General features: G+C 35.6%; 1 protein-coding gene across 3 annotated transcripts in view; it reads left to right on the plus strand.

Annotated features, from left to right (window-relative positions):
- Positions 1-11,825, plus strand: part of LOC132396021 (protein phosphatase Slingshot homolog 2-like) — a 152,586-nt gene extending 140,761 nt beyond the window's left edge. For all 3 annotated transcript variants that reach the window (XM_059973322.1, XM_059973319.1, XM_059973320.1), the window contains 2 exons: positions 3,560-4,418; positions 6,668-11,825. In XM_059973322.1, the coding sequence (XP_059829305.1) occupies positions 3,560-4,418; positions 6,668-8,761 (2,953 nt within the window). In that variant the 3' untranslated portion in view covers positions 8,762-11,825. The remainder of the gene's footprint in view (positions 1-3,559; positions 4,419-6,667) is intronic.
- The last annotated feature ends 1,158 nt before the right edge of the window (positions 11,826-12,983 follow it).

Genomic DNA, 12,983 nt, shown 5'->3' on the forward strand with positions numbered 1-12,983 from the left:
AGGGATACTGCAGTTCAATTTCTAATGAGTAAAAGATACCAAAAGTCAAGGGTATGGTTTACATTATTGTTAGAGTTTGCTTGTGTAATTGGAGCCTTATTTGTTTCATATAAACTTTAAATCTTTGCTCCCAGTAATAAATGCCAATCTAAAGCCAATATTGACCCTTTCTTTTCTATAGGATAAGGGGAACACTTATTGCCCATACTTAATGTTCATGAGAAAGTATTGGTTTGGGGTCATCTTGTACTTCTATGGCCTAAAAAATGCCCGTTAGCCCTACAGTGTTTAGAAGTTCCAATACAAGTTAAGAATCAAACACAGTTGCCAGAATTTACCATTCAAACCTCTTGGCTCAAATTAAGCCTTTCTGTTTTACATCTTTTAAGATGTTCAAATAAGGCTGGTGAAAAAGAAATAGAATTGATTTACTTAGACCATGTGGCTTCACTAAACCATCAAGACAGACAATAGTTTGAACATAAAAGAGGAGGAGAAGCAGGTAAAATTTAGCTATTTTTGCAGAGTGCTCAGAAAACCAAATCCAAACTTTAGTAATTTCTGACATGGAAAATGGATTACATAAGGTGCAGTAGGTACTTTTTTGGTATGTGCATTAAAAATCTGGTATTGGAGCACTTGATGTGAAATTTTCCAACGTGCTTAACCTGCTCATTAGTTCACCTCTTGGTAAGTTGTAATGGTTATAAAGCTTTATTTTCTGTCTAATCAGCTGTAGAAGAGCCTTGCTTCAGGAAGCTGACTGCAAATGCAGTTCAAATAGTGAACTTTCAGGAGCCAGTTGAAAAGATCTTAAGAGATGTGGAGCCAGTAACATCTTGGGAGACCATTCAGTTCAGATGTGCATTGGTGGAATAGAGAAGGAAAAGAAATCAGAATAGGGGGGCTGGAAATGTTTAATTGCTGCCTATGCATTCATCAATATATTAAAATCCCCTTTTAAATTTAACTTTTCAAATTCAGCCATTTATTTTCTTGCAACATAAATCTGAGATATGGATATCTGATTTTATGTTTGCAAAACATAATCTTTGATTACAGATGAATCTTAACTATGTTGCACCATAATAAGGAGAACTTGTGTTTAAAATATTAGGTTACAAGACAAACATTTTCCCCTTTCAGAACATTTGCATTCACTTGTCTCCATCAGTTAAATATCATCTCGTATCTTGTAATAGTTGGAATTATGCAATGGGGAAAAATGATACTGTTGCAGCTTGTACTTTTACAAGTATTTGAATCAACAGGATTGCAGGACTAATAAACAAGCATTTTGATTAAGAAATTGCATTTCTTGTCATCTGGCTTTTTATTGACACTGCCACTGTTTTGGTATTATATTGGTATAAATAAAGAACTATCATGCAGATGATGCTGTGATAGCAATAAACAGGGGCTTCCCAGGTTATAAATGATCTGACCTGTGGAAATCTCACCTAACTCAAATTCTCCCATGCATTTTTAAAACTTTTTCATGCTAGTAAAAATTTTAAAAAAATTTTATGGTGTTCATGACTATATAGTATATATTTTATTAGTTTAACTGTGGGCACTATTAGGTTGATTGCTGTATGAAATGAAATGATGATAGCAATTGCATGTCGTGTAATACAATATGGGTAACTAGAAATGCATATTTCTGACTTGTGGAGAAATTGATGCAAGGACAGTTCTCAGGAACAGAACCTTTGCATAACCTAAGGACTGCCTTTATTTAATAAGATGGTGACAATGTAGCAGTATTGCTGTATCAATAACTAGAATATTTTAAGTTTATATCCTTGTACTTAGCTTTTACAATTTTTTTTCCCAGAATTATGGTCACCATATCTGTTTTTAAGAAATCTGCACTGTTATAATGGCTTAGATTCTGCTGAATTGTACAATACTGGAGATGTTCCAAAACCTTCGTGTCACTCAGAACCCAAGCAACTGTTTATTATACCCATGACGGAAGAGAAATGTGATATGACACTGATATTTATCATATGCCTTTGCTTCTGCTTATTCCTTTATGTTTGTCAACATATATGTACACACACACACTGTTCCTGAGTTTGAGACATCACAAGGTGTAAGATTAAAAGATCATCGGCTCAAAATAGTAGTATTAGATTTTTGTTTTGAATGTCAAATATGTTACCAAATCATTCTCTTGACAACAAATAAGATAATGTCGGCAGTGGTGTGAAAAGGAAAATGGTTTCAGATATGTGAGAATTGGAGGGAACCTGTCATAGCAACATTAATGAATTAATGTTGAATATTATACTCTTTTCCAAAAAGCCAACTTCGAACAAGTCCTCTTGAAATCACAGGCCAGAATTCATGAACTGCTGCATTTATGTTTGACAGGATGTCTGCATACCAGCTTTGCCACTTTTCATAACTATAAACCCTTCTTTAATTGCTTTGCAACAGAGATTATCGGAAAAACGATTCCCAATATTGCAGTTTGCAGGGGCCTTTAATGCATGAAAGGAGTTTTATTTGAATGTGTTGTAGTTTCATGTCTGTTCAAAAGCATCCCTGTACACAAAACATTACTTAGGTATTATACAATCTATCTACACCTTTCCATCAGCAGTTGCAGCACTTGAGTGCATGATCTTTATTTTGTTTAATTCAGCAGGTATTCTATAAAGGGGTCAGCACTGGTGGTACATGAGAAATGCTTTTAGTGGGTGAATTTCAGCCCTCTGATTAGGCGTGTATAATATTTCCCTCCTGCTGAAAGTTGTGCAAAGATGATGGCTGATGTAAAAGGTTGCTTTAATCTCCCTTTCAAATTTAGCTTGAATTCTAATTTTACAAAAAAGTATGGTATTACTTATTTTTTGAAACTGTCTTCATTCACCTCCTCTCCCACAGTTCTTCAGCTGCTTAGAAAATGTAGGGTGGGGAGCAACAGGCAGAATGTTTAGGGATTCTCCAAATTTAACTTCAAGATATTTTAGTTTTTTAAAATTGATTAAATTATATTGTATCCAAAATTCAACCATTATTTTTCTTGCCCCATTGTTAATTTGAGATTAATTATTTTTTGCCTCTGGTCTGGAAAATTGTAGGAAGAAGCCCCTGAATAAGTTGCACACTTGCTTTGAAATTTCAGTTCAACAGGAATACAGTTAGTGGTGTTCAAATAATGAAAGTTGAACTGAATTTCTGTATGTGTGTATGTTGTAATGGACAGTGTTTTGTTTTCCTCATCAAATTCTTGGAAAAAAAGAATTAATTGTGTTGCTGCTTTTTCAGAGATTGTGGGCAAACTGATACCATAGTTGATCAGTACTAACTCTCTGAATTAAAGTAATTTTTATAGTTGAAACATTTTTGAGATTTCTGGGGTAATTGTTGGCTACCGTTGGGAAATAAATGAATTTTGTATTTTTAACTGTGTAATAGGCATGACCTCTTAGATGTTTGTGAGGTGCTGCTTGAATGTGATTTACAGCCTCATTCTGCATTGTGTAGAATATGTTGGAGGTGAGGTGCTTTAACTTAAATTTTATTTTTCTGTTTTTAATTAATGCAGCAAACAGAGGCACAATAAACTGTGGCGGTCACATTCTGACAGCGACCTTTCTGACCACCGTGACCGTATTAATAAATCTACTGTTGACTTAAACAGAAGGGACAGCACCTCGACTACAGAAATGCCAACTGATCCACTTGCTGAACATTTATATAACCACCAATATTTAAACACCTCTGATACAATTTTACCTGGAGTTAATGAGGAAATAGTTGAGTTAAGTTTTGGTATTGATGCAGAAAATGAAATGCCTATAAACTGTAACCTGGATCCCTTGCAGAGTAACATTTCTTCAGCATCCATGCCAATGGTAGTAACCACAAATGACACCACTAAAAGTTGTGCAGACATCATCGCTGATACACATTCTCTTCAACATTGTCACGCTGACAAACCAGCCTTGACAAATCAGGAACTTTCTTCTTCCCCTGAATGTCCTGTGCTATTGACTGCTTTAGATGGTGAATTAAAAGATGTTCATTTAAACTCAGACTGCATTTTATCACCATTACTTGAAACCACACCTCCACTTCAAGATCACATAGCTTCATCAGAACTAGTTCCTTCAGCCTCAGAATCCATTGTAGATGCTGGAACGTGTGGCCGCAATGCAGATCGAATTGACTTCTTCAGTGCCAGAGAAAAATTCATTGAGCTTTCACAGGAGGGTGGGACTCGAGTCCAATCACATTCAAAAGCTGAAGAGCTTGGAGGAGGAAAATACTGTGCCACAAAAACACCTGCTTCGGAGAGCCTTGACAAAGAACAGCAAATTGAGAATATTCTGGGACAGATGTCAGTCGATAACTTTCCCCATGCAAGAGAGAAGAGCACAGATATTGATGGAAAATCTAATGAGGTAAAAAATGGTGCATTTTGAAACTATCTGATATCAAAATTAAAGGCAGATGAAGTAAGCAAAAATTTATTTATTTTGTTGCAAAGAGTCACCTTATCCCAGAGCCAATATCACTCTTGTTCGAATTAAGCTTGCTTCAATTAGGTTTTGTGTTCTCTTTTGTTCTTCCAAATATAGTTTCCAAATGTTTTGGAGAGCTGAATGTTGATACAAATCTAAGCAATTTGCTGTTTCATTTCCTAGAAAAGGGTCTTAGCGTTCTGGGATGGATTCATATCTTAAGATTCTGTCCCTTCCAGGTCCATGGACAGATGTGGAACACATTGATTCTATTTCCCACAGGTGCAGGAACATAAGAATGGGGATAAATTCTTGAATGTGCTCCACTATTCAATTATATTGTAGCTGATCTTATCTTTAGTCTTAATTGTAGCTTCTTCCTGAACACTGTCACCCTCTTATTTTTTCCTCAAAGCCTAAATATACTGAATATTTAGTACTGTGTTGAAGAATTTCATGGATTCATAAACCATTTAGAGAGAGAAAATCCCTCCTTTTATCATTGAGGTGGTTGATGCCTTTAGTCTGAGAATGATTCTCATTGTCGACTCCTTATTAGTGCAAAAATAACCTTGCCACACCTACCCTATCCAGCCCCTTAAGAATCCTTAATTTCAATGAGATCAGCTCTCATTCTTTTTGTCTCTAATGGATATAACTTTGATTATTCCTTGTTTGTTAAACAGTCAATGACATTATATCCAAGCACAGAGATTAATCTTGTAAACCTTTGCTGCATTGCCTTCAAGGCAAATATATCCTACCTTAAGTAAGATCAACTATATGTCCTCTCACTTCAGACTCTTCAAAGCCCCACTGTAGTGGAAGTCCTTTGCTCAGGTATCCTATTCTTCTTCTTCTTAGCCCATCATCCGTACTGGGACAGAGGCTGCTGACTGCAGCTTGCCAAAGTTCTCTGTCTCAGGCCAGTCCTTCAAGTTGTCCGCAGGTCTATCCTGTCCAAGGGACAAGGCCTTTGGAGCTTCTGCAAGCACTGGGTTTTTACAGGATAGGATTGCTAACCCCATGCCCAACACTCGCAGCTGGGCTTGGAGTTGTCTATAGCGGAGTTTATTATCCTATTGCTTTGCAAAATAGTCCCATAACCTTGATTATTTTTGTTTGCAATTTTTGTTTTGTACGAAGACTGCCAAATCTCTCAGACCACCAGCTTTTAATTATACTGCACCCTTTAAAAAATTCATTTTTCTTTTGTTCCTACAAAGTGGGTAGCTTCACGTTATACCCTGCTTACAGACTCTGTAACCTCAATTATTTTGCTTAACATGCATCTTCAGCTAAGTTAGATATGCTGCAATGTTTCCAAGCCATTAGTAAAGATTGTAAACAACTGATTTCCTGAGACACTCCGTTAGCTGTGCCATGCTAGTGTGAAAATTCCCTGCTTATCCCCCCTCTTTTATTTTTTAACTAATTTTTCCATGCTAAGATTTTGCACAGCCCTGCAAGCTTAAGTACAGGAAAGATTGTATCTGGCTGTTATTGGCTAGATCTTAAAATGTGGCAAATGCACTAAATCTTTTGGTTTCCCTTCATCTATCCTCAGTAAACTCCAATAAAGACTATATTTCTCATTCATAACCCACATTGATTATCCAATCTAGTTATGCTTTTATGTGTTTCCTTATGACTTCAACATGAGTAACGACTAGCAAGACATTATTAAAGGTTTTATTAGTTAAATCATTATTAGTTCAATTCTGGCATCTTCTTCAGGGATGTACCAGGTAGGTTCATTGGTCCCATGATTGAATTGGGGTTAAATGGGGGTTGTCAGGGGTTATTTGGCTGCATGGCTTGAAGGGCCAGAAGAGCCTGTTCCACTCTGTATCTCTAAATAAACAAAAATAAATTTGAGAGATTCACTCTTTTTAGCAAAATTCCAGAAATTTCTGTTTTTATTTCTGTAATACTATATGACTAATTTTAAAATTTGAAACATGTCTGGAAAATTTCTTGCTTTAATCTGCATTTAAGTTTATATTTTATTAATAAGATGGAAGAAACAAATTCAAATTGAGATAGTATTTTTAAAATTTGTATTTTTTTGATAGCGTAGATTTTGTGAAGTTCAGAAGTTTTTTTTAGAAATTGATCATTATCACATATTGGGAGCTAATAATACGGTAAATATTTTAAGCATGTAATTTTATTTCCTTCTTCCACAGGAAAATCTGGTATCAACATTCAGTAAGAAGTCTTCCTTAACCAGGTCTCAGTCGTTAAATGTTATTTCTGTGAAAGAAATTGTGACGGAAATAGAGTCCAACCAGAATACAGGCTTGTGCCAAACAAAGGCAGAGAGTGTCATCAGTAGCCATATCCAAATGCCAAAGAGGAATACAGTTCATGAACTCTCAGCAGATTTCCAATGGCCTTCTGAAAATAATGATTCTGTAAATGTAATGTGTACAAATGACTCTTTAGTTGCTGAAAATAATGACAACGAAGTTAAACAAAATGGATGTCATCAGATAAATGTATCAGTCAAGAGTCATGAGGATTACCAGGTAGCACCCTTCGAAGAACCTATGCAGGATGAAATATTAGGTCACAAACATGTGGCAAAGTGGTGTCCTGGCTCAGTAAAACGTGCAACCAAGGAGTTTGAAGAACGATTAAAGCAAGAACAGGAATCTCAATCATCTGTGACAACAACATTACCTGCCCGTAAAAACTCTAAGATTGATGGAACCACAGCTAATGATTTTTTGGTTATGAACAGGAGTGTAGACATCCCTTCTGAAGTAAGCTTACTGAAAGATAAAGAGAAAGGAGGGATTACTGAAGATGAATGTTTGTTACTCAAGTATAATGAACCTCTGAATCAAGAGTCAGCCCCAGAGATTAACTTAAATGAGATGGAGAACCCAGTACAATCACAAGTAGTACAGGAGCAAGCTGAATGTGGATCTTTGAATACTATGGAGCATAGGATGATTCATACTTTTGAAACTTCTGAGGATTTGGATTCTTACACGAGGCTTCCGAAGAAAATTGAGATCATTGAGTATACCCGTGTATTTAAATCGCCAAATTTGCAAATAGGCATTAGTGATATAGGAGAAGAAAAGATGACCATTTCAGATGAATCAACAGTGAAGGAAAATGAAGTTGCCATACTTCCTGCCATTGAAGATGAAACTCCAGTGAAGGGAACTGAAGCCATCAGACAGTCTGCAAGCAATCTAAAAATGTCAGAAGTTCATACAAATGATACTTTACAACACCCACATCTTTTGCCATTATTGGGTGCTGAAAGTTTATCCCAGAAACAACATACTGAAGACATGGCTGTCCAGTTTGATAAACCCTTGGGAGAGGTTAATAGCACCCCCTTAGAATGTGAAATTGCTTTAGTTGATAGTGATAGTGCTCATTTGCCATTACAAGAATATCAAATACCCGTCCTACACCTGCAAGGTGTCACAGTGTCAAGTACACATACTGATACTGAAATTCATGAGAAAGAAACTGTCCATTTAGAGATGCAAGAGGTCAACCAAGAAATGACTTGCTTGCAAAGAACAGATGGGTGCATCACATTACTTACCCATGAGGATTTAGAATTAAGTTTCAACAAATTTGATGAAAGCATCAGGGACATGCAAAAGATGTTAAATTTCTCGAATCTTGATCACAATCCTCAGTACAGCTCCAGCAATGGCAGTCTAAATCATCTAAGTAGTACCCTGGGAGTTGGTAATTGGCAGGGGGAGGAAATTGAAGCTAAGATAAGACGAGCAGGCCTCACAACTCCATCGCAGATGAAACGTTCTGCATCCATTGCTAAGCTAGGTTTCCTAGAACTTTCAAGGGATGATTTATTTAAGAGCTTGGATCCTACCAAGGCATGCCAAGCACTTCCTGATTCTGCCCAGAACACACCATGCAGTGTGGAAAGGACAGGTGAGATCAGAGCTGGAGGTGCTGTGGAAGATGAGCCCAGCAAAAAAAAGTGTGTATCAATTTCTATTCTCCAAGACCCTCAGTCTACAGAAGAACTTGAAACGTCAGAGAATATTGTACAAACCAGACCTGTAGAAGAGCCTCTAATACATCATGCCAAAGACAGTGCATCAGCCCAACACAGCTCAGTGGTGAGTGCAAAGCAGAATCTTTCACACACACAGCCTTCTGACACAGATGCACCTTATCCCACCCTACTGACAGCTATAGCACCTCAACAACACCATGGAATTCATCCATTAAAGCAAGTGCAAGCAACTAGTGAGGAAAAGCAGACGACTAATCCTTTATAATTACCAGATGTAACTTAGTTGGCTTCTGGACAAGATGCAGATGTGTTTTCAAAGGAACATGCACTTTACGATTTGTTTTCTATATGTTAAACGCTTGTTTTATTTTGTTGATGACTGCATGTGAACTTTGGGCTTTCTGTAGTTGGTTTTGAATTTTTAAAAAATTATGTAACTGAATCCTTTAAGCATGAGATCCCATTTAAAAGAGCACACCAACTAACACAGAACAAGCTTGAAATTAAGAAAACCTTTCTGCTGTTTAACATGCCTCTAAATTGAAATCAGGGAAAAGCTGCTCTTTGCGATAAATTTCATTTTGTACAAATTTAATGTCACTTTTATACCTAGCATTTCTTGCCATTTTTAATGTATTTAGTCTGAATTCCCTCTCCCATTAAGAAAAAAAGTGTGTAATCTTATGAACATGATCATTGAGCCCTTGAAGGTTATGAAATAATGGAGTGCAGCAGGCCATGCACACTGAATATCCAGAAGCTTGCTTAGATTACCGATCCATTCACTCTGCAGGTCTACACAGAGACTGTTGGATGTGTTTATTTCAATCTTCTCAACGTGCTGAAAATGATTCAATTTCAATCAAGATGAAATTGGTTTACATATTTTCTTAGTTTGCATGTTCCTTTAAGATGGTCTACATTCAGGGTTAATGTGAATTATTACTTGAACACTGCAGTGAGCATTTCATAAACCCTTCCATATCAGCTCAGAGAGCAATCCTAGTTGTAGGACTTAAATTCATCTTAACCTTAATAGGGAATTCCTTTTCAATGAAATTTATCCTTTAAAGGCACAGACATTTTTTATTAGTTTTGTATATTGCTGATATGTATTTTTTTTGTATTTTGTTAAAGCTGTTGATCTAAATTCTCTATCTTTATTCATGCTTTATAAAGTTCACACTTCCCTGCCCCAATAGCATCTCCATTCTGCTTGGGAGTACAGTTTGATAAGGACTAGGATTCTTGCTTTAAACTGGAATTAATTTAATTACAAAGTGCTCTCTACTTCAATTTGGTAACAGTGGCAAGAGCATTAGAGTCTTCCTTGTATCAACAGGCATTTGTACTATTAAAACTAATATTGCTGCACATCTGATTGTACTGTGATACACAAGCTTCAAGTTGTACTGGAAATATTAGGAAAATAAGCTGAGGATTTCAGTAGTCTTGTAATGATTCTCCTTCCCAAGTACTGTTTCCTGCATTCTCATCTAAACCTACTAATATTAATGTATCATATCTAGAGTGTGCAATTTTTCTTGGTGTAGTAAAAGCTGTAAGGACTTTTTATATTCTGTATGTAGAATGAATAACTGATTTTAAAGCATTAATAACTGAACTTATACAGTTACATTTATTGGAGCTGTTTAAAAATGCTCTGGGTGATCTAGAAATAAGTATCCTTTTAATGAATTAGATGTTAAATTACTGACACCTACTTGGCAAAGTGCTGTTTTACCAGATTCAGCAAATGGTAATCATCTTGAGAAATAATTATTACAGGGAAGGCATAAATTCTAAAACAAGATTTGGAACATATATTAAAAATTGTTTGCTTTTATCATACTTTAAATTACAGAAGTGGAATTTGACATTCCAATCCTAATTAGTATTATTTGTTTTGTCCCTATTTCTGTAATAGATATCTCATACATTTCTTAAACATGCAAAAAAGTATTCGTCCCATTTAACTTTCCATTCCTTGAAACACTGCTGCAACTTCCTCTGCTTTGCAAGAGTACATAAATGCTGGCTTCAATCTTCTACTAATTTACAATCAGATGACTGGTGAAGTAGGGCAGTTTGATAATTCTCTTGGTTCTCTTGTGGCACATTTTACCTGTTCCTTTATCTGAGTGCTGAATCTAGCATTTCTTCCTCCTCTATCCCAACCCAGCCCTCTCCTATTTTGATGATCTGATAGTCATTGATACCCCAATAGAATAAGCACCCAATTGTGTTACATTTACATTATTGGGCTATTGTTGATTACATCTGATTTAAAATTCTGAACTGAATAAATATGTAATTGAATCAGCTTTTTAAAAAATGGCTGAGATGTACAGGATTGTACAATTTTTAAAAAATTCCAATCTTTCTATACTTCTAGTAATGCTCCTAAATCCATCTTTTATTTAATTCCATCTCCTATTTTAAATTTAAGGAGAATATCAGACTGAAACCTAATATATTTTGCCTGTAACATGTGAAATTATCTGATAGGAGGACCAGACAACAAGTTAATACTCAGTTCAAATACAGGTGTCATATGAGTTTAGAACCTGCTGTTGGAAATTATTTTTAAGCCACTGCAGTTAACAACTTTAAAAGGGCATTTTTGTATAAAGCAATTATATGTGGTCTTTTATAATTGTGGTTATTATTGTTTACATTGTGAACATTTGAGCTGTACATTTTCTTAAATTATAGATGTACCCTGTGTGCTGTTTATTGCCTTGGCATTCAGTTTTCATTCATTGGTTTGTAATTGTGAAACTGATTTTTACACTTTTTTTAAAACCAATGTACATTATGTGACTGCATGTGTTGTATGGATAAAGCTTCATTCTTAATTGTTTTTGTAAAAGGGTAGTACATGTACCACAGTTCATAAGTTTTTAAAAATCCAGTGGTACATTTTCATAAACCTTTTGGCACCACCTGTCAAAGTACAATAAAAATATTAGTAAAGAATATTTGGCACAAGTAAAGACAGTGCCTTCATATGAATTTGGCAAACAAAATGTTTGAGGTTAATTATTTAGAAACATATGAAAATTTTGCTTTATTCCACAGCTTCTGTGCATATTGTGGTTTACTTCTCACATGAAGCTTAATCAGTCCATTTGACAATATGCAGTTTCTGTCTCTGGACCCACTCTTCATGTAAGGTTGTCACTGTATGCTATTTTTCATTTTGGGGTATTCCACTGTACAATAGATTTTTATTGCAAGTGTGCTAAGATGCTTAATGTGAAGTAATGCACTGTTGTATGAAGTACAATGTTCTTGTTACGAAATTAATAAATTTTTATTTTGGAGGATGGATTTATTTTTTGGAGTAAATGGAATGTGAATGACAATTAGAATAGCACATGGAGCTACTACAAATCTGAAATAGAAATAGTTAACACTTTACATATGACTCTCAGTACAATTATGTTTTGAATTGTACAATGAGCCATTCCATTTGCCTCTGATTAGCATCACTGAGCCGTGCTCTGGTTTCATCCTTCTCTCATCAGTTCCTTTTCAATTGCACAGTCTCTGCATTTCTTTGTTGTGTAACACTTCAGACCCAGTGTTTTTGTCCTGCAGGATAACAGTTCAGTGCTGAGTTGTACTCTACTTGCACAACTAGTATTTTTGTTCCCTAAATTATGGTCTCTATGATAGCCTTCTTGTCAGCCTCCTGATCTTTACTACTACTAACAGAAAGATCCACTGAAATGCTTTTGATGAACTCAGAGCAAAACTGAATGAACACAAGCAATCTGATCAATTTGAAAATGATAGCGGGGGAAATCTTAATTATTTTTCAGTACCTTTAAACTTTAGAGTCAGTGTCATTGCATTACTGGATCTCTAAAATAAAAAAAAATACATATCTTCATTTTACAATCAGTTCTTGGCAGCCATATTTTATTGCAAAAGGTATAATTGATAGTTTATTTTTGGACAAGTGTATGATTCAGTGCTTTACATTTCCAGAATATCAAAGCTAACCTGACAAATCCATTTCTGTGAATTTCATATTTGGCTGCAGAACCACTTTCACTGCTCTATCCTGCTTAGTTTTAACAGGACCTGTCACTAGACTCCTAGCAGCAAAGACATTAAATATTTAGAGTGCAGACCTCTGCTCCCATGCTCTCATGAGTCTGCACATTGAGTTTAATCTCAGTCAGAATTTCAAGTAGTATGGACAACATTTCCAGACTGATTTGCCACTGTACTGGGGTGTTAAGCAGGAGCGGTCAAATAAAACAAAATGCTGAGAGAATACTGAGCCAAGTTCAGTAATGGTTGGGATGGAAAACCAACTGACAGATAATAGTAGTTTAACAGATTTTTGAGCATTTTGATTGTATTGCTAACATAGAAATTCTAAATCATTAAATGGACTATATTAACAAAACAACTTTCAAAAAAATGCATGTAATGATTGGATAATAGTTGATAAATAGAGTAAATACTAAATC

This window comes from Hypanus sabinus, chromosome 6, assembly GCF_030144855.1.
Source record: "Hypanus sabinus isolate sHypSab1 chromosome 6, sHypSab1.hap1, whole genome shotgun sequence".
In the NCBI taxonomy this organism is placed as follows: Eukaryota; Metazoa; Chordata; class Chondrichthyes; order Myliobatiformes; family Dasyatidae; genus Hypanus; species Hypanus sabinus.